The sequence below is a fragment of the Hyaena hyaena genome, unplaced genomic scaffold (assembly GCF_003009895.1).
Source record: "Hyaena hyaena isolate Hyena2069 unplaced genomic scaffold, ASM300989v1 scaffold_40, whole genome shotgun sequence".
Lineage (NCBI taxonomy): Eukaryota > Metazoa > Chordata > Mammalia > Carnivora > Hyaenidae > Hyaena > Hyaena hyaena.
Window position 1 is genome coordinate 4,661,462 of NW_024080672.1, and position 27,636 is coordinate 4,689,097.

Here is a 27,636-nt window from a genome sequence, read left to right on the forward strand (position 1 = left end):
CTCCTAGAAATAAATAAAACATTAAAAAAAAAAAAATTAAAAAAAAAAAAAAAAAAGAAACTGAAGAAATGAAACAAAGACCCAATACCTGTCCTCAAAGGGAAAAAGGTTTTGTTCCCTGGTCCCAGTTTTTGTTAAGGTGTGTAATATTGACAAAGTCTCAATTCCAAGGAATTCTAATACAAATATGAATTAAGTGCATTTGCAGATTTCACTCCTTTTTTTATGTTTCCTCTATAGAAGAACAAAGCTAGGACTCAGACCCCATCTATCAACAGTTTTGCCCTTTCACACAAAAATATTTTTTATGTATAGTGAAGTGCATAGTAAAGTTGTAGTCTATTTAGATATTTAACCTAGATCTTAAAAGTATTAATAAGATTCGGAGAGAAATGGAGCACGTGTTTAGAAATAACAAGTAGGCAGGTATAGTTTGGAGCAAGGGAGACCTAGAAGAGAGAATTGAAAGTGAAAAGATAGGGCTATATAATGAAGTTTTTAAAATTATTTCGAACTTGGATCATTCATATGCAAATCTGTCTGTAAGGAAAAGAATGTCTTTAAAGACCAGTTTAGAGAATGTTGTGGTGCTTGATGGTTAGCTGAAGCCTGGGGAGGAGAAAGAGCCGGGAGAGTGGATGACTGGGCTTAGTGAGTGCTAGAAAAGGGGAGGAAGTGTTCCTTCCAGAGCTGCTCCTAGGGACTTCCCAGCTGTGATCTGAAACTGCGTCCCCCCCCCCCCCCCGCCCCCATGCAGAGGGCAGGGGAGAGGCCAGAGACCAAAAGAAGAGATTGACCACTCCAGATTGATAGGTGGCAGGTTTTTTTTTTTTTTATTGGTGGTTTTGTTTTGTTTTAAAATATTTATTTAAGTAATCTTTACACTTAACATGAGGCTCAAACTCAGGACCCTGAGATCAGGAGTTGATTGCTCTTCTGACTGAGTGAGCCAGGTGCCCCAGTAGGGGGCAGGTTTTGGTTTTCTTTTTTTGAATGTTTATTTCATTTGAGTGACCCAGCAACGGAGAGGGGGAGAGAGAGAGTCCCAAGCAGGCTCCACACAGGCAGTGTAGAGTTGATGCTGGACTCCATCTCATGAACTTTGAGATTGTGACCTGAGCGGAAATCAAGAGCCAGAAGCTTAAACAACTGTGAGCCACCCAGGCACTGTGAGGATAGACAGTTTTAATAAGCAAGGGAACTTACATAAGAAAGAGACTTGTCTCGGGCAGCAACAATACCAGTAGATCTCTGCCTGCCAAATCTTAAAAGATTATATAAAGGCCCCAACTTAAGCTCAGTCTCCTCTGTCCTCTAGATGTTCTCAGCAGCACCCAACACTCTCAGGGCTGTATCCTTGCGGCAGCTCCAGGGATTGGGGAAGGGAAGCAGAATGCACATGCTAAGGACAGAGGAGGCTCCAGATTGCCTGGGTCCAGCTACTGAGTCAACCTGCAGTTAGGACTTCTTAATAACCTTCTCCAACAAGGAGTCTCAGGCGACTTGAGGGTCAGGTGGAGACTGACTGAGCTTGGGGTAGAGATATAGTAAGAGAGTCCCTGGTTGCTCTAAACACAATGCCGGGGATGTTGCTCTTTGCAAAATGTGAAAATTATGAAATGTGATTTTTTTCCCCCCAAAAGAGAGGAGTAAGGATTTGGCAGAGAGTAGGAATGTTTTGTTGAGTTCAAGAAAGATTTTAAGGACTGTTAAAGAAATGCTTGTGAATATTTTTTCAGTTATTCAAGTAATAAATGATTTTTTCTTCATTTTGTTTTTTAAATTTTTAAAAAATATGGTGCAACAGTGATTTCAGGAGTAGGTTTCTTAACTCCCCTTACCCATTTAGCCCATCCCCCCTCCCACAATCCCTCCAGTAACCCTCCCTTTGTTCTCCATATTTAAGAGTCTCATGTTTTTGTCCCCCTCCCTGTTTTTATATCATTTTTGCTTCCCTTCCCTGTGTTCAGTCTTGTTTTGTATCTTAAAGCCCTCATATGAGTGAGGTCTTATGATATTTGAATAAACGCATTTTTCTTAAATAACCTTTTTTAATGTTTTTTCTCCCCCTCTTTAAGGCATGTTAGTCTTTTTTTTTTTTAATTTTTAAAAATGTTTATTTTTTAGAGAGAGAGCACACGAGCAGGGGAGGGACAGAGAGAAAGGGAGTCACAGAATTGGAAGTAGGTTCCAGACTGAGCTGGCAGCACAGAGCCCAATGCGGGGCTCGAACTCATGAACCATGAGATCATGACCTGAGCTGAAGTGAGATGCTTAACCCACTGAGCCACCCAGGTGCCCCTATGTTAGCCTTGATAATTCAAAATAACTTATCTGGATTTGCCTCAGAGATGGCCTTGAGAAGTATCTTCTCAGCCATTGGGTGGTTTGGTTTCAAGGAAGACAGTATTAATGTGGTGGCTCTGCATTTTGGGGGAGTTGTATTTAACTCTTAACATTTTAACAGTGTATTAAGTTAATAGAACAAAAAAGTAATAAAGACTATATTTTAGATAATCCTACTCCTTTGCCATCTAAATATCTAATAAGATTTATGATTTGCTTGATTTCTTCTGTTTTCTGCTAGACTGATTTTGGAATCTCCAGGCTTCTTGACCTTTCAGCACCTCCTAGATTATTGTTACTTAGGTGTCCTTTTATCTTAATCTCTTTAAACTGTACTCCTCAGCATTTCACCTTAATCCTACCTTTTTATAACTAAAAAGTCTTTGGTACCCAGCATCCAGATTTTGGTTTCTAAATATTTAGAAGTTAATCTCCAGGAAAAAGGAACCAGGGCCCCTTGGCAAAATGGCTGATTCTAGGGCTGGAGAAGAGAAAATAAAAGCCTGGAGATTTTGTATTGTCTGAGAGCAGAGAATTGTTCAAAAACCAAAAAGGTAAGGTTATATCAGAGGAACACGGGAGCCAGTCTCAAAGAACTCCCAGTGAACAATTAAAGCACAAAATTAGTATCACATAATACTGAGTTACACCCAAAAGTATAAAATGAATATATCAGTCAGTAAATTAATACAGAATTGTAAAAGTTTAACCTGGAGGCTTAATCCTGAGAGGCAAACCATACATTTCATTTAAAAAAAAAAAAAAAAAAAAAAAAATTTTTTTTTTTTTTTAATTTCCGCGTCCCCATTATTGGTGTTGTAACAGGATTTTCTTCCAAAATTTTCTCATGTGCCATATATGCTCTCTGGTTGTACATACTCCTAAGATATGCTAGAACATATTGTGTGTGGCACATGTATAGTTTGAAATACATGATCTTAATTTATTGTAAACATTACAGTGTGCCTGAGAAGGATTTAGGGGAATTAGAGCTACTGTAATAAGCCCAGCAGCAAAAGACTTTATCATTTTATAGAGGGAAAATGTGAGTCAATTTTTATTTTGTGTTGGGTTTTATACTATGGAATTCTCACATTGAGGGCTTCAATCATGAAGTCTTATTTCTAACTTTAAACATTTTAAGTTTATTATATACAGAGCACAGAGGAGTTCAATATTCATTAACAAAAGGCTCACCCAGGGGTGCCTGGGTGGCTCAGTCTGTTAAGTGTCCAACTTTGGCTCAGGTCATGATCTTACAGTTTGTGAGTTTAAGCCCTGCGTCAGGCTCTGTGCTGGCAGCTCCGAGCCTGGAGCCTGCTTCAGATTCTGTGTCTGCCCCTCCCATGCTCATGCTCTATCTCTCTCTGTCTCTCAATAATAAATAAACACTAAAAAAAATTGAAAAAAAAAGACTCACCTGGACTCTTGTGTATTACCCTTTATTAAATCACTAAGAAAGATGTATGCTGTCTTTTTTAAAAATGAGGTCAAGTTGATACATAACATATATAAGTTTCAGGGGCACATACTATCTTTGTTCAATGCTGTTCTTTAAAAATTTTCAGTTTACTAATCAAGCAACATGGTTTATCTCTACACTTGTTTTGATTCATTGAGAACCTATATATTTAGTGTTAAACTTGTGAAGTTTATATCTAGTATTTTATAGTTTTGTTACTGTTATGAATGGCATTTGTTTTTACCATTTGAATTTCAAACTGGTTTTGTGGGAATAAAGAGAAGCTGTTGCTTATAGGTGAATCCTTGGATTTTCTAGATTTAAAGTCGTCATCTGCAAATGAAGATAATGTTTTCAACTGTTATGTACATGTTTTGTTTCTTTGTCTTATTGCATTAGTGTGAAGCTTAAAAACAATGTAGATAAAAATGGTCCTAGTTGACATGCTTGTTTCAGTGTCTTTAGTGTTTCACTGTTTAATAGATGCTTGCTTTGAGTTACAGTAAATTGTCTTTATTGTATAGATACCATTTTTTTCTTTCTCTTTTATTTAAAGTAAAAACAGCTTAATTTTGTTAACTGCTTTTTTCTTTTATTTGTTGATAAATTATATTGATTTTTCTAATGTAGTTGAGTTCTATTGATTTTTTTTCTGTTTTTCCTAGATTTATTTATTTATTTTTTACAAATAGTTTATTGTCAAATTGGTTTCCAGAGTTCTATTGATTTCTAATGTGGCTGGATTTAACTCTTTATTTTTTTTTTTAAATGTTTTATTTATTTCTAGGAGAGAGAGAGAGAGACAGCATGAGCAGAGGAGGGTCAGAGAGAGAGGGAGTCACAGACTGAAACAGGCTCCAGGCTCTGAGCTGGCAGTCAGCACAGAGCCCGACCCGGGGCTCAAGCCCACGAACCGCGAGATCATGACCTAAGCCAAAGTCAGACGCTTAACCGACTAAGCCACCCAGGCGCCCCTGGATTTAACTCTTTTTGGTCAAGTGTTACTACTCCATTGAGACACTGATACCAGTTATATTAGACAAAGATTATGCTTGCAAAATGAATTAGAAAACTTTCCATCTTTACTCTGGAATAATTTAACCCAGGAAGTAATGTTCTTCTCATGTCAGATAGAGTTCAACTATAAAACCATCTACCTTAAAAAGGTAGATCTTTGGCAGTCTTTCTAACTTCTGTGATTATTAGTATAATCGGATTTTTCCACCTTCTGAGTCAATTTGGGAAATTTGTATTCAGCTAGAAAATAATCCTTATCCTCTAAATTTCCTACAAATTGTCATAGCATTGCACATATAATACTTCTTTTACTGTTGTTTTAATCTTCTAAATATCCTTTATATTGCCTTTTTTATTCAAATGTTGTGTTTTTTGGTTTTGTACTTTTTGTGCCTTAGCCTAGCTAAAAGACATATATTTCATTGATACTTTCAAAGAAGCTACTTTAGAGTTGTAAATAAAGGTGCTAGTAACGTATTAATAAGTACAAATTAAGGTTGCTTCATATTTTCAGTCTTTCCATTTTAATAAAGGCATTTTAGAAATAGAAATACTTTTCTTATAAGAGGGTTAGTTATATCTGAGCTTTAATATAAAATGTCCTTTTTATTTTCTAGATAACTTTATTTAAGTTTTTAATCTGCTTGATTTAGAGGTTAACTAAAAAAAAAAAAAGACAACCTTTTATTTTTCCCCTTAATATTCATTTTTGAGAGAGAGAGAGAGAGAGTTCTGAAGCAGGCTCTGTTGATACCAGCAGCGAGCCTGACGCAGGGTTCAAACTCAATGAACTGTGAAATCATGACATCAGCTGAAGTCAGGCAATCAACCGACCGAGCCACCCAGGTGCCCCTAAAAAAAGAAGCCTTCTTAATTTCAAAGATACATTTTTTGGAGGAAGGGTTATATGTAATAAACAGTCATTTTGATCTTGATGTTAGAGAATGCTGCTCATAATATCTATGTTATTAAAATTTGTGTTTTCTTTATGGCCGAGCACATTGTTGAGCTCTGTAAATCATGAATGTATGAGAATCATGTATGTCTTATGTAGAGTATAAAGTAGACTTGTTATTTCTTTTAAATGTTTGTTTATTTATTTTGAGAGAGAAAGAGCGCATGTGAGCAGGGCAGGGCAGAGAGGGAGACAGATGATCTCAAGCAGATTCTGTGCTATCAGTGCAGAGACCCATACAGGGCTTAAACCCACAAATCATGAGATCATGACCTAAGCCAAAATCAAGAGTCCGATACTTAAATATGATGGAGACACCCAGGCACCTCTAGTTATTTTTTTTAACTGCACATGTATATATGTACTTTGAATAAATTGAGATTGATTGTATTACTGAAATAGTCTGTATCCTTGCTTATGTCTGGTCTATATAGTCTGACGGATTTAGGAAGAAGTTTGTTACAATATCCCCTCTGGGGCTGTAATTTTATCAGTATTTTATTTAAAGTGTCTAGTTCCTTTTGGTGATATTTGCCTTGCCTGGCCTTATTATGCATTTCATAGCTATATTATTTGCCCAAATATTTATGATTTATTTTCCTTTTGGATTGAACCTTTGTGTATTATATACTTCTCTCTTCTCCTTTACCTAATAATCGGCTTTATCTGATAATACTTAGACTATTGCTTATCAAAAATTATGAAGGGCCTGAGATTTTGCCCTTTCTGCAAGCTGCCACATTAGCCTGCTCAGTTTCAGAAACCAGAACCAAAGGACTTTTATTATTATTACTCACAGCAGTAGCCAAAACATCAGCATTTTCTCATGCCACTTCCTCCAGCTCCAGTTCTGTGTGAGAAGAGCCAGGTGATACCTGAACGTTCATTGAGTTGTTTTGCACAAGAGGAACCCTGAGCCTGGTTAGGGAACCTGAACCTTTTATTGTGGGAAGTAAGCAGGTCTGCCCTTGGCTCTGGAGAGGACACCGTATCTGTCTTCCATGGCTGTGTGCTCTACACAGATCGTTGAAAAGACAGTCCAAAGCATGCTGAAACGTGAAAGACCTATGGAGAATTCTCTCCCAGCAGTTTCTTTTTATTTGCATTTGCCTGCTATCTTCTTGCTCATCCCTCTATTGTAATTGATTTTAATTTTGTGTCTGAATAGGTAACATGTTTGCAATCTTCCAATGCAAAGAGATGCAAAGGATCTCCAGTGAAGGCTCCTTCTCACCTCGGTCCCTTAGTCACCCTTTCCAGAGGCAGCCAGTACTATCAGTTCTTGTGATTGGATATGCAGATATATACACATATTCTGCCCTCAAATTTTTTACATGGCGGTATGCTGTAGATGGTTCTGAGCCTTAGGGTTTTTTTTCATAATACAGTATATCCTGGAAATTATTCCAAGTGAGCTTTGTTCTTTACAGTTGCCTTATATTTATTTTATAGATGGATGAGTCACAGTTTATTAGCTAGCCTCTTGTTGATGGATGTTAAATTGTTCCTAGTATTTTGTATGTGTATGAGTAGGTCTCTGGGATACAGTCTTGGAAGCCTTGCTTGGTCAGGGATGTATGTCAATTTGTTATTTCTGATAATACTTCTTTTAATTAAAGAAAAATTTTTAATGTTTATTTTAGAGACAGACAAGGCACTAGCAGGGGAGGGGCAGAGAGAGAGAGAGGGAAACACAGAATTGGAAGCAAGCTCCAGGCTGACAGCACAGAGTCCCCCGCAGGGCTCGAACCCACAAACCGCGAGATCATGACCGGAGCCAAAGTCAGTGCTTAACTGACCGAGCTACCCAGGTGCCCCTATTTCAGATAATACTTCTAGTTTTATCTTTAGTGTAGAACTGGAGTGTATTTGCTAGTGTTTTAGTTAGGATATTTTGTAAAAATAAGGTTGAACCAATTTAAGAGTAGTTTTTTTTTTAATTTTTTTTTGAGTCTTAGAATCAGTGTTATGCTTGCTTCAGAAGAAATAATTTAGATTTCCGTTTTCTATGCCCTACAGCTGTATAAACAGCATTCAGATCATTTGAACTTCAAAGGTTTGGTGTAAACTCTGTATGGAAGTGATTGGGCCTCATGCTTTTTGAGGATCACTCTTAGATAGCTGTCTCTGATTTCTACAGAAATTGATCTATTTGGATTTCTGCCTTTGCTTCTTTTTTTTTAAATAGTTTATTGTCAGGTTGGTTTCCATATAACACCCTGTGCTTATCCCCACAAGTGCCCACCTCCATGCCTTTGCTACTTGAAAGTAGAAGTAGAAAGTTATATATTTCATTGCTGCATATTATTAGCAAATTTAATCTCTTGTGCATTTTTTGTTTTCTGCCCAAATGTTATTGTTTTCCCAATTTTTTCTTAACTCGTGTATCTGTGTTTACTCTCTTTCACCGTTTTTATTATTGCCCTTAGATTCCTTTGGGTCTATCAATTTTTTTCTGTTTTAAGACTTTTTCCTTTTCTTAGGCTTTTAAAAATCATATTTATTTCTTCTGGTTTCCTTAGATGTGCTTGGCCTCATCTGCTGTATTGGGAGTATTCTTTTCTTTCATTCCTGTCTGTCTTCCTTTCCTCTTTCAGCATAAATATGCAAGGGCATGAGTTTTTCTCTGATATTTTAGCTCTGTTCCATAGATTCTCATATACAGTGTTTTTATCACTGTTACTTTCTTGTTTAGATATTTTGTGTTATGAGGGGCCTCTTTAACTCAAAAGTTATGTGAGAGTCTTTTTAAATTATTAGGTGTTAGATGCCTTTTCCCTCTGGTTTTGCTGTTTTCTAGTTTATATTGTGATCAGAGGATGTTACCTACACTATTTCTGTATTTTAATTTACTAAGTTTTTCTTTGTGGTTTACTATGTGGTCATTTTTGGCAAACATTCCATATTCATGTTCAATTTAAAAAGTCTTTTATATCCATTTTGTTTTTCAATTGATTTGTCATGGACTGAGGTGAATTAAAGTTTCCTTCTATTCAATAGACGTTTCTATTTTTCTTTGTTTTGCCTATGTTTTGCCTTTATTTTTTGCTTCATAGAATGTTGATGCTATGTTTGATGCTATGATTTATTTTTTATAATTTCTATACCTTAGGTAGAAATTACATCTTTTAGTATTTAAAGGGTCCTGTGTCTCCTTTAATGATTTTTGCACTATATAATCTTGTCTGATATTAAGAGTATAATCATTCTTTTTCTTTTTTTGTTTCTATTTGCCTCATATGTGTTTTTTCTTCTTTTATTTTCATCTTTCATCTTTTTGTTTCAGATATGCTGCTTGTGTACAATACAGGGTTAATTTTATTTGGGATTTGGTCTAATCGTGTTTTTTTTTTTTTAAGCCATGTTGTGGTAGTCCATTTACTAATGGTAAGTCATTTAGTAATATAGCTAGTTTTAATTCTGTCATTATAGTATATTTCCTGTTTTTATAGCTTTTTAAAAACATTTCACTAAGTGGTCAATTTTTCTTTGTACCACGTTTCTTCTTTAATTTAAAAAAAAACTGTTTCTTTTTTTAGAGATTAATTTCATAAATGTCACTATATTAATAACATTGATGCTCATATTTTTATACTCTGTTAATTTATTTTTATGAGCAATGATGAAATAATGAAAGAATAAAACTTCTTCTGTATCCTGATTTTGGTTATTATCTCGTTTACTCATATAGTATTAAATATGTTTATACTTTATTTGCTTTGTCAGCCTTAAATGATACTTGACACCCAGTTATTTAAGATAATAATTAGATCTTTTAACTTTATTTAGATATTCAGTTTATATATTATCTTATCATGATTCCCACACTTGTTTTGAACTTACAGTTAAGTAGATGGAGTTCTCCCTGCCAGTCCTTTTGTTTGGATTTTTCTAGGCATCTCTTGGGTAGCTGAAGTTCATCTTCATGTGAATCTTTTTAGAAGGGCTCATGGAAATGGTTCCCTACACTTCTCGCTTAGGTGTGAGATCTTTGGGTTACACTTTCTTTACTGGAGGATATTATAAGTGTCCTTACAGTCTCGTGTAAAATGCTGCTCTGAAGAAGTCTGACCTCAGCCAGATTTCCCCTCCTTTTAAGAATTGACCGTCTTTTTTACCAGGGTATTCAAAGAGCTTTTATGTTTCATGATCAGTATCTGTTGTAGGATGTATTTTAAATAGTATTGGGTTTTAATGGCTGATTTTCTTCTCGGACTCTGTGTGCCCTTCAAATAAGCGAACCTAATTATCTTTTTCATAATGTTTTCATGCGTTTTACTTTTTTGGCTGTAGATAGCAGTTGGATCTCTTGTTTTCAATAGATACCTTTTCTCCCTTCAATTCTTAATAGTTTCATTTCCAATTTATTTTTGTTTCTAACTCCTTCTGTCCCTGTGATTTCAGGAAATTTTCTTGTGCTTCTTATAGTTTTCATGTTCAGTTTGTAAGTTTTTTTTCCCTTCTTTTTCATCTTCACTCTTGAGCTGTAATATCATTGGATGTGCTCTAGGACTGTTGCTTCCTTATGGTTTTGTTTGTTTGGATTCATGGCAAATATATTGATTTGTTGAGGCTGGATAGTAGCTATGTGATGTTCTGTTACACTATCCAATACACATATTTTATAAAGCTGGCTAATTTGGTGGTGTTCTGTCACTTATTTTGTATTCTTTATTTTACTTTGTTCCTGCCCAACCTTCTCTCGATTGATCAGGTTGCTTTCCCTTCCCTCCAAATTCACTAACAACCTTTACTAAGCATCTTGTTTTTCCTGTGTTGATGACCTTACTTTAATATGTACCTTTGAACATATATTTCTATTTTATTCTATCAAAATTAAGGTTTTCTTTGTGCTTTCTCCCATTCTTGTTTACTTCCGTCTCCCCGACCTCTCTCCCCTTGTATGTCCCAACTCCTGGAAGTTGTGAAATAGAGTTTACATTCTGTATCATTAAGTTTGCACTAGTGAAATACTGTTTTTATTTCAGAAACCTATCGTTAAATTACAATTCCAGTCACAGTATTATCTATTTAAATTTCACTTATACATGTTTAATTCTCACTGCTCTTTTTTATACTCCTTTTTCTTTATTGAAATTTTTGTGGGTTTTTATTTTGGTTGAGATTTTTGTTCTTTTAATGTTCATTAGAAGCATTTCCATGAATAATTTCCTTAGACAACTTTCATGGATTATATGCTTAATGAGTATAATAACATTTGGATGCCCAAATGTTTTTGGTTTGCCCTCCCATAGAACAACAGTCTTTGTGCTGAATACAGGATATTGTTATTTCAGGGTTTTTTTAAGTCTATAAAATTGTTTTATGCTCTGACTATCCGTATTCTAGATGAGAAGTCTGGCTGGGTCTCATTTTTTTAATTTTAAGGTTTCCTGTTCTTTATATTTGGAAGCTTACAGGTTGATTTTGTGTTTTGAAGGTTGGAAATTACATTTTTTTCCCCAGGATGCATCTATTTTAGTGTTTTTCCATCCTACCCCCACCTCTAATCCGTCCTGCTTAAAACTTCATGAGCCCTTTCAGTTTAAAACTCATTTAGTCAGCTCAGGGATTAATTTCTTCTAGCATTTCTTTGATTAGTGTTTCTTTCTCTGTCCCTTTTTCTCTTTCTGTAATTTCTTTTTTTAAAAAAGTGTTTTTTGTTGTTGTTTTAATGTTTATTTTTGAGAGTGAGAGACAGAACACGAGTGGGGGAGGGCCAGAGAGAGAGAGGGAGACCCAGAATCGGAAGCAGGGCTCCAGGCTCTGAGCTGTCAGCACAAAGCTGGACACGGGGCTGGAACTCAGGAACAGTGAGATCATGACCTGAGCCAAACAAAGTCAGATGCTCAACCTCAATGGACTGAGCCACCCAGGAGCCCCTAAAGTGTTTTTTGTTTGTTTATTTTTACTTAAATAATCTCCCCATCCAGTGAGGGGCTTGAACTCCCGACCCCAAGATCAAGAGTGGCATGCTTGTCTGACTGCCAGGGGCCCCTCTTTCTCTACTCTCTGGGATTTCAGTAGTAGAGCTGGATTTGTCCTCTGTGTCGTATGTTTTCGTTCATGACATTTTAGGCTTATTTGGAATGACGTGATAATTACTTTAGATTGCTGATAGAGTGACGTTCCTTCTCCTCTTTAGCTGAAATATTTAAAAATTACGGGTTTTGGTTCTAAGAACTTGTTCTTATAAAATAGTCACTCCTCCCTCAGTCTCTCCACCCCTTCCTTGCTTCCTTTCATTCATTCATTCTGACACTGCAGTAACGTCTATTTCTTCTCTTCCACTCGGTTCGCCGTTAGTCACATTACTGTGTGTACTTAGCTCTGACCCTTCTCTGTTGCATCATGTTAGCACACGTGTAGACCTTAGTGTTACTTCCTTCTCTGATAAAAGAAGAGCCTAGTGATCACTAAGTTGGCACACACTAAGCCCTTTTTATTGGAAGGTGTGAGGAAAGACATTTCCCTCTTCTTGGGTACAGGGAGAGTGTTATCCTCAGCCCAACCCTGTGACTTTTTTCTGGTTTCTCAGTGTCGAGGCAGCCTTGTTCCCTTGTCCCCATGAGAGTCATTCAGGTACTGCTGACTGACTGCCTGGGCACATGAAGGATTGGTCAACTTTAAGCAGATCTGCTGAAAAGAAATAAACCTTCCAAATCAGTGTGTTTTCCCTATCCTTAGAAAGATTCTTGTAAAAACTCTTTTCATGCTTGCTCTTTCTTGACTTTCATGTGCTTTCATTACCTGAGGTCAGGTTTAGATTCTCCAGGATCCATCAGGAAGTCATGGTTGTTTTAGTAATTTAGTAGCAGGATAAGAGGGGATCAAGAAAGAAGTCTTGAGCTGTCAGTGTTGCAGGACGATTCCTCTCAGAGCAATGGTTCTCCCCTGCTTGCTGTCCCCAGATACTTTGGAGCTTCACACTTTGTTTCCTCAGGAGTGGACATTTTAAATAGTTTCTGTGCATACATCTAGTACTTTACTCCTATATACTAATCTGTAAGTATTTGTTGGCAGACTCAGCGTATGTCCAGTACACTCTCATTGATTGGCTGATAACCTCGTGGGTAAAGAAGTCCGTACACTTAACAAAAAATAGATCTGAGCTCATCTGAGTCACCAGACTGCAAACAAAGTCTCCGAAACACCCACCTCTGGGCCTTGGGGCATGTGCTCTGTTCATTGGCTGTTTATTTGTCACTTGGTGTTTTCTCTAATCTCCTGAGACTTTTGCTTCATTAGTTATTCAAAAGATGCTTATTGAGCACCTGCTGTGTGCCAAACACTGTGCTACTCAGTGGAGTAAGCAGAACGCACAGTATTCCCTGGCCTCGTGGAACCTACTGCTGCTTTGCTACAGAGATTGCAGAGTACTGACCACATCTGAGCACGTTCTCTGGTTTGGTTTACACAGTCGCAAAATGGCATGTTTTTTTCAGTCAGTATTTTGAAAAGGAGAAATTTCACCTAAAAACCTAAGTTTGTAGCTGCCTTAAATATATACTGCTTGGGGGCGCCTGGGTGGTTCAGTGGGTTAAGTGTCCAACTTCGGCTCCGGTCATGATCTCACGGTTCGTGGGTTTGAGCCCCGCATCAGGCTCTGTGCTGACAGCTCAGAGCCTGGAGCCTGCTTCAGATTCTGTGTCTCCTTCTCTCTCTTACCCTCCCCTGCTTTCTCTCTCTCTCTCTCTCTCTCTCTCTCTCAAAAGAAAACAACAGCAACAAAAATATATAAATATATACTGTCTGGCCACACTGGGCCCTCATTCCTACACGGCATTCTGCTGTAGTAGTAAGTGCCCCTTTCGGTAGGACTGTGCACATCAGTTTGGATCCATAAAACTGAGGCCTGGTTCAATTGGCATCTATCGTCACAACTGTGTTCTTTTTCTTATAAAATGATTAAAAAGATGAGCTACTTTTTGAATGTTTTCTGGCCATTGTCCTTCAGGCATTTTAGTTTGTGACCTTTGGATATTTGTTAGTCAGCCTGCTAATTCTTAACAGCTTCAGAAGGAAGCAGAAGGGAATGAATGACCTCATGTTTTAGCTTCAGTCAACAAAAGCAGTAGACATACACATTGTAATACTCTTTCTCAGATTCACTCTAACAAAAAGCTAGAAATCCTCGTTCATAAATCTAAAGAAAAGGGGAGGGCGCCTGGGTGGCTCAGTTGGTTAAGCATCCAACTCTTAATAATGACTCAGGTGGTGGGACCGAGCTGCACGTGCTGAGCGGAAGCTGCTTTGGATTCTCTGTCTCCCTCTCTGCTTCTCCCTCACGTGCAAGTGCGTGTGCTCTCTCTCTCTCTCTCTTTCAAAATAAACTTTAAAAAAAAATCTGATGATAGTTCTGACATAATACGTGTTTTTGCATGCTATAATACCGTTTGAGTTGACATTTTCAGTTTACTTCAATAATGCTGTAGTAAAATGATGTTTCTATTCAGTTAACATTTAGCTAAAGCCTTATGAGCACTTTCACATTCATTCGCTCTTTTGTTTTTAATCATCAATATAAAATATCATAGGAGAACTAGGTATTGTGACCTGCAGCGTAGTTGAAGACAGAAGAGGCTCAGGTTTGCCCATTGTCCACAGTCGACGCCTGTACTTTTCCCATGAGACTGCTTTCCATTTGCATTATCTCATTAGATCTTCTCAACAGTCTTAGGAGACAGGTGGAACCGGTTTCGTCATTTCTTAGGCTGGAGAAAACAGACTCGGAGGAAGAGCCCTTTCTTGGCAGTTATCACATAGCTCGCGTTCAGAGCATGCCTGCTACTTGGAAGCCACCCTGCTGCACATGTAGCAGGTCTCCTGTAATTCTTACCACTCCTCTAGGAGTGAGGTATTGTTATTCTCATTATTTTCCGAAAGAAATTGATGAGTTGGAACTTGAACCTAGAATTGTCCATGAGCAACCCTTTTTTTTGCTATGTCATATTACCGAGGTTGCTTGACTTTTTTTTATTGCCATTAATAGCCTACATTTTAGAAGTACACAGTGATAAGTTAAGCTTGAAAATCAGTTTTTTGTATTTTTAGGACTGGTGTTTTCTCTGTGCAGTGATTCAGAACAAAACTGGACCAAACTTTAGTTCAAAGTATGTTTTATTCTGTTATTGTATATATTCAGTTGTTTTAAAATACTCTCTTGCTCTTTAATGTGGATAAAGGAGCATAGGAAAGTTATCTTGATTTGAAGATTGGGGAATAATTTGGTAACCTAACAGTTTCTTAGGTGACTTGTATGACTTTTGGTAGCTTGTTACATACCTAATACTCAATACCTATGTTATACTCAACCCTAACTAGCCTTTTAAAGTAAGTTAAGAACAAAAAAGAAAGCTAAATCTATTAAATATTGAGTTTATGTTCCATTTGTATATTTTACCTTTTAGAGTTTGGCTTCCATTTTATTTTACTTACATTTTCTTGGAAAGAAGGCACCAAATGTCTATTTCCAAAAATATTCCCAAGAATATACATTTTCCCTTAAAAGTCATCAGAAGAGTCACAAGTTCCATCTATCCACTTCTAAGGAATTAGTCTTAATATTAAATTGGTTCTAACAATGCAGATGAGGAGTAGCTGTATCCTTAGTCCGTTCTCAGTTACATTTAAAGAAAGCATTAATGCAGTAATTGTCAGTGGCACTGACGCAGAGGAAGCCAGTAATTTTAAGTAGAATGAGAGTATCTAAAAACGATAAAATCAGAGACTGACCATGGACTTTAAGTTTTAGACACTTTAATAAAGATCATTCCCATGTTTTTATTTACGTATTTGTCTCATAGTGAAAATGGCAATATCCCTCTGTTAAGTATCCTCTCTAGTTCCTCTTACGATATTTGAGTACAGTAATAGCTCACAGATCTATAATCTAGAATATTAATGTTAACTTCTCTTAAGTCCATTAGAGATAAATTTATATCTGAAAGTATTTATTAATAAACCTCATAAGCCCCTGTTTTTCATTCTTTGAGTAATTGCTTCTTACTAATGTTATGAATATTTTTAATTCTTGATTTTTCTAGGGATTATTTCACATTTCAGCTGCTTTTGTTTTCTACTGCTATCATTGAGGGTTCAAGAACAAAAAATAAGTCTTCAGGTAAAAATGCCTGATCCATAATAATGCTTGGCATTGTTATTTTGCTGAAAAGGTCATAGAGCTGTTTGGATGCTTGATCTTAAAATACAGTTGTGATGATTATGAAATTTCCGCATGGAGTTTTCTTGGCTGCCTCTAACAGAGTTGGTCTCCCTCCCTCCCTCCCTCCTCAAAAGGATTTTGGCTATCTGCTTTTTTTGTGTGTGTTGTCTTGATCTGCAATAACTATATGGATATGTGCTTGTATTTGCTAAACATTTTAATTTTGCATTTTTGGCTGCTTGGATTTTAAGTAGTTTTGTTGGGCAATGCAAATTAAGAGCTCGAGGCTATAAGGGAAAGAGTAATCTACAGAAGTGTTTAATTAGCTTATAAATGTATATCCCTTACCTAGTATACATTTTCAGGTTTGATATTTAACTAAAATTAAAATGTAAAATTCAGTTGCTCAGACCACATTTCAAGTGCTACTTTCAGGCCATCTGGCTGATAGCTATCAGACATCACAGATAGATAAAGGACTGTTTCTGTCATCATTGAAAATTCTGATTGGGCAGGGCTGTTTTCCTGTCTAATAGAAGGAAATAAGCAGTTAAGTGTCAGCTCATTTCTGATGATGCCAGTTTTTATAGCAGTAATAACTCCAGAAGCTAAAGCATATGGTCAGTCTTGAGCATATGTGCTCTAAATACGTGCCCATCTCTGTCTTGAGTATTTCAGACTTAAAGTTGTCCGAAATAGTTAACTTGCTTCACTATTTATGCTATTTTAAAGTGAAATTATTTCTTGTAACAACATTCATGTAGTAAACAGGCCAATGACTTAGCCTAATTTTGAATCCTCACCCCTGACTTACTTAGGTTAGTAACTTCTGGTTAAGTTATTAACTTCTTTGATGAGCCTCAGTTTCCTTATCTATAAAATGGAGGAAACATTAGTTACCTCATAGGATTAATAAATAATATTAACTATATGTAAGGATCTGTAACAGAGTAGACATTTATGTAAACTACTTTTAAATATAGAATGAAGCCAAAACAGTTAAAAATTAGGTGATGTCATTCGCATGGACTTGTGTTCTAAGCCTTGAAATTATAACAGGTCTCTGGAAATTGTTAGGTCGAGTGTCCTATAGAAGTTTCTGGTGACCGTGGGATTATTTGCGACATCATGTAAAGTTAAAACAAGTAGAATACCAGAGTGAGGAGAAAAAGAGATTGCTCATTTTTCTATTTTGTTTTTGGAAAAGTTCATGAAGTATTTTATGATAACCATGACAGTAAAAATGAATATTTTGTAAAATGTTTCCATAAATTACAAAGTTTTTCACATAATTTTTTAAAATTTCATCTCCATACTATTTGGGATACCTCTATTGTATTGATATTTAAAAACAGAATAAAAGGAAAACTCACAGTTGACCAACATTTTGGAGGTTACATAACTGTGAGGAAGGAAATTCATATTAAGTTTTCAACTTTAAATCTTACACTCCTTCTTTCTGCTTCTTTTAGTGTTGTCTTGATCTACAAGATCAAGATAGCAGTTGTGATACTGATAGCAGTTGTGTTTCTTTCTTTTTTTTTTTTTAATGTTTTATTTATTTTTGAGAGAGAGAGAAACACACACACAGAGTATGAGCAGGGGAGGGGCAGAAAGAGAGGGAGACAGAATCCATGAAGCAGGCTCCAGGCCCTGAGCTGTGAGCACAGAGCCTGATGCAGGGCTCGAACCCACATATAGTGAGATCATGACCTGAGCTGAAGTCGGATGCTTAACCGACTGAGCCACCCAGGCACCCCAATAGCAGTTGTGTTTCTGAGGCAGGGGTGTATTTCAGAATCTCTAGGGTTGGGGCCCATGTATATGTATATTTCTTTTGTGTTAAGACAGAATGCTTACCCGAGTGATTCTGGTGCCCAACTCTGGTTAGAAATCATTGGTCTCTTCCTGGTTTAATTCTTCTTTCCTGTATCAGTACATCTAAATTAATACTTGCATCATACAAATAAGACAGATTAGAGTGACAAGTAACACACTCGTTTAACTTTCAGTGTCCAGATGTTTGGGCAGGGCATCAGCAACGATTGAAAAAGCAACAGAAATTTACTTTCCTGTTCACTGTCTTTAGTGCTTGTCCATTTGTAAGTGCTTGTGGAGAGCAGGAATCCAGACCAGCCCGCTGTGAGGTTCAATCTATTAGTGTTCTCTCCCCTGATAACCACTTTGGCTCGTGAGTAGCCGGCCCTCAATGTATTGCAGTCGTAGAGTGTTGACTCCTTGTTGAGTCAACAGTAGAAACCCGTTTGTGAATGTTTCCAGCTGACTGGCTAAAGCTTTTTAACAATCTTTTCCCAGCTGCCTTGAAAATGCTTCAGTATCCTGAATTTAGTGGTTTTTCCCAGCGATATTTAACTATTTAACTCTGAATGTTTTACGACTTTCCTCTGAATGAGAGGACAGTGTCATAATGGGGAGGGAAAAGGGAATATTGCAGCAAACCCCCAGGTAGGCAAAAATAAATCATGTTGTGTAGTGAATTTTCAAAAATGAAAAACATTTTCGAACATAAAAAGACAGATTTTATGGGAAGTAGCATTTTCAAATTTGAAAATTAGGCATCTGCTATTTGAGACAGTAAATGAGGTTTTTCAGTGAGTGAACTATCTTTTGACTCAGTTGCTTATCAAAATGCAGCTAGATCGCGGCTTTGTTAATGTTAGCTTTTAATATTTTCTGAGCAGAGATGATTTCACTGGAAGCTATTTACAGTGGATATTGGCTGCTTCTGCACTGAAATTTGCTTGGGATGTTCTTGTATATGGGTGTACCTTTCTTAATGTAGGAAATAGAGTTCTGATTATTTTTCATTCCTAGGGCTTAGGGGGCTTATGATTAAATGGCTGACTTGAATATGGCAGTTTAGATTAAACTAAAATGATTTTCCTAACTTTGTGCCTGCAAAGCATAACATTATATTCTTAAATACCATTATGTTAATTATATGCAGATTATATTTGTCTTTGTTGTACTATAAATAAATTTGCTTAAAAACAAGATAAAACCAAGGCCTTCAAGATATTAACGTTTTCTCAACTCAAAGATTTTTAAAAACCTCTTGTAATAAAGAAGTGAAACTTGGTCCTGAGTCACCATGAAAGTATTCTTAAGACAGTTATTTTTCTGTGAACAATGCATTCAGAAGCTTGTACTTAATGGATTTCGAGTTCTTTTCACTTGGTGTTGACAGTCTGTTACATAGTACATGGCAAAAATAAGGTAATACTTTTTCTTTAATTTTTAAAACCTGACCTGTCTCACTGGCTTAATTTAAGATAATTGAGATGATATGGTTCATTTTGACTTAAGTCTAGAGGCAGTGTTAAAGTATTCCAGAAGGTAGAAACGTGATACCATATTTCACCAATTCTAAGGCACTTCCTTTTCTTGCTTTAACAGCTCTGGAAAATGAGATGTATCTTACAGTTGGTTTCTGTCATTTTAATGGTGGTGCTTTATTTTTCTTATTTGCTCATGTGTATAAATGAATGGTCCATGTTGTAATCATTAATGTCTTAGGCTTGTAAAAAGTGATCATTGACGTTCTGAAGTTTGTTGTAGAACTTAGACTCATTGTTATAATGCTACGGTACGTCTTTGTAGTGAAAGAAATCTGTGCTATGGCTGTACCATGTTAGGTGGAGTTACAGACCTTTACTAATATCTCTTCCTATTCCCTTCACATCCTCTCACTGCTATCATCTTAGTGTCAAATGGCACAACTAAAACAGCTTAGTAATGAGTTTGATGTACTTCGTTTGAGAGAAAAAATGCATGGATTGAAGGGGTACGGTGCATCACAAGTGCTGCCCAAGGTATTTTCTTATGGGATGTTGGAGGAGGCAGCACTAAAATGGGGCATGGCTGGCGAACAGGTCCTCTGGCCCAGGGTAATGTAAGCTAGCCAAAGCCAAGTTGGAGGACCGTGACTGGTGTTAGGTTGCCGTGACAGTGAAGTGTTTTCCATAAGTGCAGGATGGTGTAGGTTTAGATTTGTGACACGGGTGGGGCCAACTGGAGTGGCCTCATTTTGTGTGTCCCAATGTACCAGTTAGCAGCCACTACTTAGGTTTTTTACATCAAACTAGTGGCCCATAAGGGAAAAGTGGAGATCAAGAAAAGGAAGAAAGACTTGGAGTCAGGGCTGGAGTGGGAGGAGTGGAGGGAGGGATAGCACCTCCAGGGTGAAGAAGAGAAAAACGGGGATAGCATGCCAGAGGGGCCTGTTCACGAGCAAGCAGCATTTTCTGCTTACCCGGCTGGACTTACCCTGGTTGAATCTCGGATGGTGATACTTTAGCTTGGGAACTGCCCAGCAGTTAGCTAAAGTCATCTCAGCCGTATCCCCTAGATTCTGAACACATGAACTCTTCTTGCCAAGGCCTTTTTGTGCAGAAGTTGCCCTGTTACCCCTCCAGCTTTACCGGTAAATCATCTGCTGGCATAGACCCAATAGAGTCCTGTTTCCTCCTAATGTGCGGTCTCAAACTGAATGAACAAAGGAGGAACTACTACCTATGGAATGAATCTTTCTACAAGGAATGACTACAGCTATATGCACAATTGAATTCATTGTTTTTTTAAGAGGTATGGGACTACCAGATGAATACTTAATTTTAGGGACTTTCCTACCTTGCTCTGTCGTTCAGCATGTCGATAGAGACTGGTGTCGTCATTTCTCTTCATCCTATTTTATTTTCATTTCTAAAAACAGTAATTTGTTTCTTTCTGGCATAAATGCATATCGTGTGTACCTGCTTTACCTTTCCATCCTCTCCACTTGCTGGGTACACATTCTCATACATTGAGGCGCTTCTCCGTTCTCTTCAGTAATGGCATGTTTTAGTTCTTCCTCGTTTAAAAAGAGTTACAAAGCGTATCTGGCTAACATACTCTATGTTAGGCAAGATCCTTGTAACAATTAAGCTTTAACATTAATAAAATATTTAAATTTCCAGTGTAAAACATAAATTGAGGGAAACTTTTTTTCCGAAAGAAATTTTTGCTTTGTAAAGGGCTTTATTTACCGTACGGGTATTTTAAACATCCTGCAGAGCCCTCTGGAAGCCACTCTAATTCCTGCCTGGTGTAGGCCTTGCGTTGTCCTGGAAAAGGATTAAGAATTGTTGCATGTCTAAAATCCTCAGATCTCCACAAGTACCTTTCAGAATCTGGATTTTCATGAGTTAAGCAGACTTTTAAAAAAGTACCATATTCAGGGTGATTTCTTTAACTTAATCCAGTTTTGCTGTTTATTTTTAGAATTTTATAAGACACTCTTTTTAAGTCTATGTATTCATTTTGAAAGAGACAGAGACAGCATGGGGGTGGGAGGTGCAGAGAGAGACAGAAAGGGAAAATCCCAAGCAGGCTTGGCACTGTCAGCACAGAGCCCGATGCGGGGCTCGAACTCACGAAATTGTGAGATCATGACCTGAGCCGAAACTGATAGTTGGACACTTAACCAACTGAGCCACCCAGGTGCCCGTTATTTTAGAATTTGAAAAATTATAAGAGTATTTTCATGTCTCTTCAGCCATATTACACTCTAAATTTTTTTTAACTATTTTGGCAATAATTAATATTGATTAGTAAGAGAAGGAAAATGGATTCCAGATTGCAAATAACTGACTTGCTGATACAGTTTTATAGTAGACTCCTTTGCAAGTTGGAGAATTCTGTACTGTTCTTGCTTTACTGAAATCCCTCAGTGAAATGGAACTAAGAGATGCTGTCTATAAGTAATGGTAAATATTATTCACTGACTTATGAATAACCTTTCAAATATGGGTGCTGAGTTTTATGTATCTTGGACAAAATATGGCAGTCACCACTCTGTAAATTAACGTTCCCGTAATTCTTTTGATTTTATTGTTCTGAATTCATTTTTCTCTTTCCTCAGAGGATGTACTGAGTAAAGACACTGGGGAGTGTGCAATATGCCTTGAAGAATTGCAGCAGGGAGATACCATAGCACGACTGCCTTGTCTATGCATATATCATAAAGGGTAAGTTTATTTCCATGTGGCCCAAGTTGTAGTAGAGTCAGAGATGCTTCTGGAAGTTTCAGACATTGTTAAGGCTGAAAAGTTTTCTTCTTTATTGAAACTCTCCCCCCCACCCTCCATTTCTTAAAAAATAACAGACTTTTTTTTTCCCTGCTAGAACTAAGATTTCAGCCCAAATATGTTTGTATCCAAAAATATACCATTTGTTAAATGTTTACTCTTACCCAGACATTGTCCATAATGGCTTAGCTAAGCTAGCTCATGTACACCTTGTAATAATCTCATTTTACAGTTGAGGGACTAAGCCAGGGGACCATAGGAAATCTCTCCAAAGCCCCATGGCTAGTAAATGGAAGGGCTGAGATTCTAGCCATGTCTATTTGACTCTACCACCCATCTGGATTCTCATGAAGTATTGTTGGTTTCAGAGCATCACAGGAAAATTTGGAGGTAAAAAACTATTTAAAGTAAACACAAAAATATAGAAAACTATAACTTTCAAACCAATGAAAGGAATAAAGTAGAATTTTATTTAAAGGCAGTGGGTGGAGAAAAGCATAGAGAGCACAACAAATAATAAAGAGGCAAGAATAAATGTAGTATCAGTCATCATAATAAGTCTAAATGAAACAAACTCACCAGTTGAAAAGGGATTGAAGGATCGGGATGTGCTGTTGATGAGAAACACAGTTAATATAAGGATATAGAAAAATATGAAAATGAAGAGATAGGAAACTATGTCCAGGCAAATATTAACTACAAGAAAACTGACAAAGCTAGATTAATATCAGATAAAATAAATTTTGGCAAAAATATTATTAGTATGATATGATGACAAAAGTATTAAAATTCAGTTTTTGGTGAACCCAAGAACCTAGTCTCAAGGTAAAATATTTATAGAACTGTCAGAAAAAAATGGACAAATATGTCACGGTGAGAGATTTCAGCACAGTTCTCATTGTGTCAAGCAGACATACACAAAATGAGTCAAGAGCTAGAAGAATCTACCAGTACAGTTAACAGGTTTATCTCATGGATGTGTATCTGCACCTGGCTATTAGAGAGCACTTTTCAAGCACACATTATGTATACAGAAATTGATGTACCAGGCCATAAAGCAAGTTTTAGCAAACTATGAAAAATTGGCGTGATACAGAAAGCAGGTCTCTGGCCACTGTTAGATGTCAGTAATAAAAGATGAATTGCCTCCACACATACTTTTAAGTAACTTGTGGATTAAAGAAGAAATCATAATGGAACTTAGAAACGCTCAGAACTGAATAATAATGAAAACTCTTGACATTTTTCTACAGTGATCCTTGGAAGGCTTGTGTTAGAGTGGGCGGGGGGGGAAATCATTAAACCCAAGTTCTTCCTTAAGAATTTAGAAAAATGAATAAACACAGAATAGAGCAAGAGGATAATAAAGGTTAGAGAAGAAAAAAAGGAAAAACCAATTACACACTAGAGACCAACAAAGCCAAAAGTTTGTTTTCTGAAGACTAATGAAATAGAGGAGGCTCTGACAAGATCATCTCTAGGGGGAAAAAATGAACAGTATGGGAATGACACATCACGGGGTGCCTGGGTGGCTCAGTTGGTTGAGCGTCCGACTTCGGCTCAGGTCATGATCTCATGGTTCGTGGGTTCGAGCCCCGCGTCGGGCTCTGTGCTGACAACTCAGAGCCTGGAGCCTGTTTCGGATTCTGTCTCCCTCTCTGCCCCTCCCCAACTCAAGCTGTGTTTCTCTCTGTCTCAATAATAAAAAACATTTTTTAAAAATTTTTAAAAAGAAGGAATGACTCATCAGATGTAGTAGAAATGGAGAATTCTGTGAGAAATTTACTTTTTGATTTAAACAAAACAGGCAATTTCCTTAAGAATATAATTTTTATTACATGTTATTCAAGATACATATTATTTTATATAATATATAGATATATTTATGTTATGTCAGGTCATGATATCATAGTTTGTGAGTTTGAGCCCTGCGTCGGGCTCTGTGCTGGCAGCTCAGAGCCTGGAGCCTGCTTCAGATTCTGTGTCTCCTTCTCTCTGTCCCTCCCCCACTTGTGCTCTTTCTGTGTCTTTCAAAAATAAATAAATGTAAAAAAATTAAAAATAAATAAAAATAAAAAATAAAACCCCAAAACTGAAAAACTGGCCTACAGAGATGGTTTGACAGCAAGTTCTACCTGACATCCAAAGAACACCATGTTAACAATTGTTAAACTCCAGCCAAAGTAGGAAAAGATAGTAGGTCCTCCTACTTATTTTATGAAAATAGTATTAACTTGGTATCAGAATGAGACAAGGAAAGTTCTCATTTATGAACATAAATGCAAAAATCCAGAAACATTTTAGCAAATCAAATTCATAAGTACATATCTGAAGGTATGCCTCATGACTAAATTAGATTTATTCTAGGAATATAAAGATGTTGTAAGATTAGAAAATTTATTATATATACAATATATCATGTTAATAAAGGAGAGAGACCATATTATCTCAATAAATGGGAGGAAACATTCAGTAAAATTCTATTCTTGTGTATTAATGATTTCAAAACAAAAAGGATAAATGTTAGATAAACTCTTAAAATTAGTAACAGCTTACCAGAGTTGTCACATACAAGCTCAAAGTGAATATTAGTCTCATTCATAGCTCAGTAAGAAAAAAAGAAAATAAAAACATTTTTTTTTTGTAGAATAATAACATTGGCAGCCACAGAAACTACGATAGCAGTAAGCTGTTAACAATACATCCTACAAAAGATACAAGGATTTTAAAACTTTACTGGACCATATAGAAGGTCCAAAATGTAGAGATGTATCATCTTGTGAATAGGAAGACTCAGTGTCATAAAGATGACAAATTAATCTATATTGTTAATATCCCATATTCAAAGCTCAACCAGTTTTGTTGTTTTTTTTTTTTTTTTTAATGTAACTTGACAAGTTGACTCTAAAATACATGGACCAAAGAGTCCATATGGCAAGAACAGTCATATTCACAGAGAAGAAAACTGCTGGGTCAGGGACTTCCCCTATGCAAGTACATTTTAAGACTGTTAATTAAGACATGTGTGGAAAGGACATAGGAATAGAGCCCATAGCACTCATACATATATGAGAGCATGGACTCTTCCTCCCAAGATTCAAATCCCAGCCCCTCCACTAATCTGTGTGATCTTGATCAAGTTACTTAGTTCTTCCCTCCTTCAATCTATAAAATGAGGCGACAGTACCAACTTTCATAGAGTTGTTACAAGGTTTGAAATGAGTTAAATTTTAGAAAGTCTGGTACATAATGGATATGATGTAAATATTTGTTAAGTAAATGAAAAAATTAATTTGGCAGAGGTAGTCTTACAGCAGTAGAGAGAATGAACTATTCAGTGAATGGTGCTGAGATCAGTTGGTTATTGATGTAGAACAACATCTGAGTCTTTATTTTATATTTGAAATAAGAATCAATTCCTGTTTGAACATATGCCTGTGGAAACCAAAATCTTCAAAATGTTGGAAAGAATGTAGAGAAATGTTCTTGGCCTCTTGGTAAGGAATATTTTGGGGGCTATGATACAAACCCTCCCCCACCCCCCATAAAAACTTGAAAGAGAAATTGATCAGTGGTCTGGAACTGAACCCCCATATATGAAGTGTGCCTGCTACTATAGGGATACCCATCCACTGAATGTTTCTACACCCAGTTCTGTTAGGCCACAGGCTTTATTTTGGAAGGACTTGCTTTCTTCCTTTATGGTTCTCAAATTTGACCATATTAACATTTTAGAACTTTTTTTTGCATCAGGAAACTGTGAAAAAGTAAAAGAAAACTAGACCTCAGGCTAAGTTGTTGTTTTTAACACACGAACAGTATCTGAAACAATATTCTTCTTCAGCAGCTTTCTGTAATGCAGTTAGCACGCTGCAGCTGGTAAGTGGAAGAAACCGTGACAGTATGAGATGACCTTATTGGTTCATCCGTAGTATTTCTCAGCACATTAATGTTTTGTTCCAACAAATAAAAGCAGATGAAAGCATACATGGAAGCAAGCCGTGGGAAAATATGGTGCAGGTTACCTTGTTTCATTGTTTCATTGCACTTTGCTTTATCGTGCTTCACAATTCCGCGTCTTTTACACATTGAAGGTTGGTGGCAGCCCTGCATAGAGCAAGTGTGGTGGTGCCGTTTTCCAACAGCATTTGTGTACTTCGTGTCTCTGTGTCCCATTTTGATAATTCTCACAGTATTTCAGACTTTCATTATTTATTTTTTACGGTGATCTGTGATGAGTGATTATGACTCAACACTCAGATGGTGGTTAGGTCTTTTTTAGCAGTAAAGTATTTTTTTAATTAAGGTACATACATTTTTTTTAAGACATGCTTTTGCACACTGAAGTGTGGACATAACTTTGAACTGCACTGGAAAACCAAAACTATTTGACTCCTTTTATTGTAATATTCACCTTATTGCATTGGTCTGGAACTGAACCCCCATATATGAAGTGTGCCTGCTCTTATAAAAGGATACCAGTCCACTGAATGTTTTTACACCCAGTTGAGTTAGGCCACGGGTTTTTTTTGGAAGTACTTACTTCATGCATAGTTCTCAGATTTTGTGCGTTAGGCTTTTGTCTCCATATTAATCCTTCCTTAGTCCTCTTTAGGTCAAGGTTTATAGCTTAGAAAAAAAAATCCTCTATTTATAGTGCTATCTTAATTATTTGGAACAAATACATCTTTGTTCTGGTTACCAGGTTGTATTGGTTGAGTGGTCTGCCTTTAACATGGTTTTTCCCATAAGCCCTGTTACTTTTAGTGTATGATTTTGTAGAAAGAAAGGATCATCAAAAATGTGTCTATCATAGCTGAAGTATCTGGATGATAACTTCCTACAAACCTATAAGAAAAAGCATAGAAAATTTGGCAAAAGTTAACAGTTTGGAAAAAAAAAAAAAAGAACCCCAAATGCCAGTAAACATCCAGATGTAAGCTGGGGTCCTTGGTGGATAGCTCTGTAATAGCTCTGTGCTGTATATATCCTACAACTCCATAATTCCACTCCTAAGGCTAGGCCTCCAGGGTGTCCATCACTGAAAGGATGGATACATACACCGCAGTAACGCTTATGTTAATGGAATATTATACACAACAAAAATGTAAAAACCAGAGCCTTACTTATTAAAACAGTTGTAAATCTCAGATTGAAAAAAACAGTTAGAAAAAGCATACTTTATGATAGCGTTTATATAAAATTTCAAACACAGAAACAATACTAAATGTTGTTTTGGAATATATACCTATGTAGTTATATAGGTTAAGACAATATCCAAGAATGAAAAACACCAAATTCAGAGTTGTGGTTTCCTGCTGGAGTTGGGAGAAGGGATAGTAATATTTCAAATAATGTGGGTTGAGAGCAATTTACATGAGAAGGACCCTGGGTTTTAAATGATTAATTTCTCAGTATGAGCCGAAATTACATTGCTGTAAAATAAAGAAATGCCCATTTTAAATCACATAGGTACTGTGACTTGTTAATTCATGTGGAGTATTTTGTTCAGTACTTCATTTAAAGGGGTATTCCAGTAGACCAGGGGACCGCTAGAGCCAAGTTAGTAGGATAGAAAGCAGGTTGACAACCTTGTCAGAAGCCA

General features: G+C 36.7%; 1 protein-coding gene across 1 annotated transcript in view; it reads left to right on the forward strand.

Annotated features, from left to right (window-relative positions):
- The window catches only part of ZNRF2 (zinc and ring finger 2), a 93,721-nt gene that overhangs the window by 56,224 nt on the left and 9,861 nt on the right, over positions 1 to 27,636 (forward strand). The window contains exon 3 of the mRNA XM_039229880.1: positions 21,866 to 21,971. Coding sequence (XP_039085811.1) covers positions 21,866 to 21,971 — 106 coding nt within the window. The remainder of the gene's footprint in view (positions 1 to 21,865; positions 21,972 to 27,636) is intronic.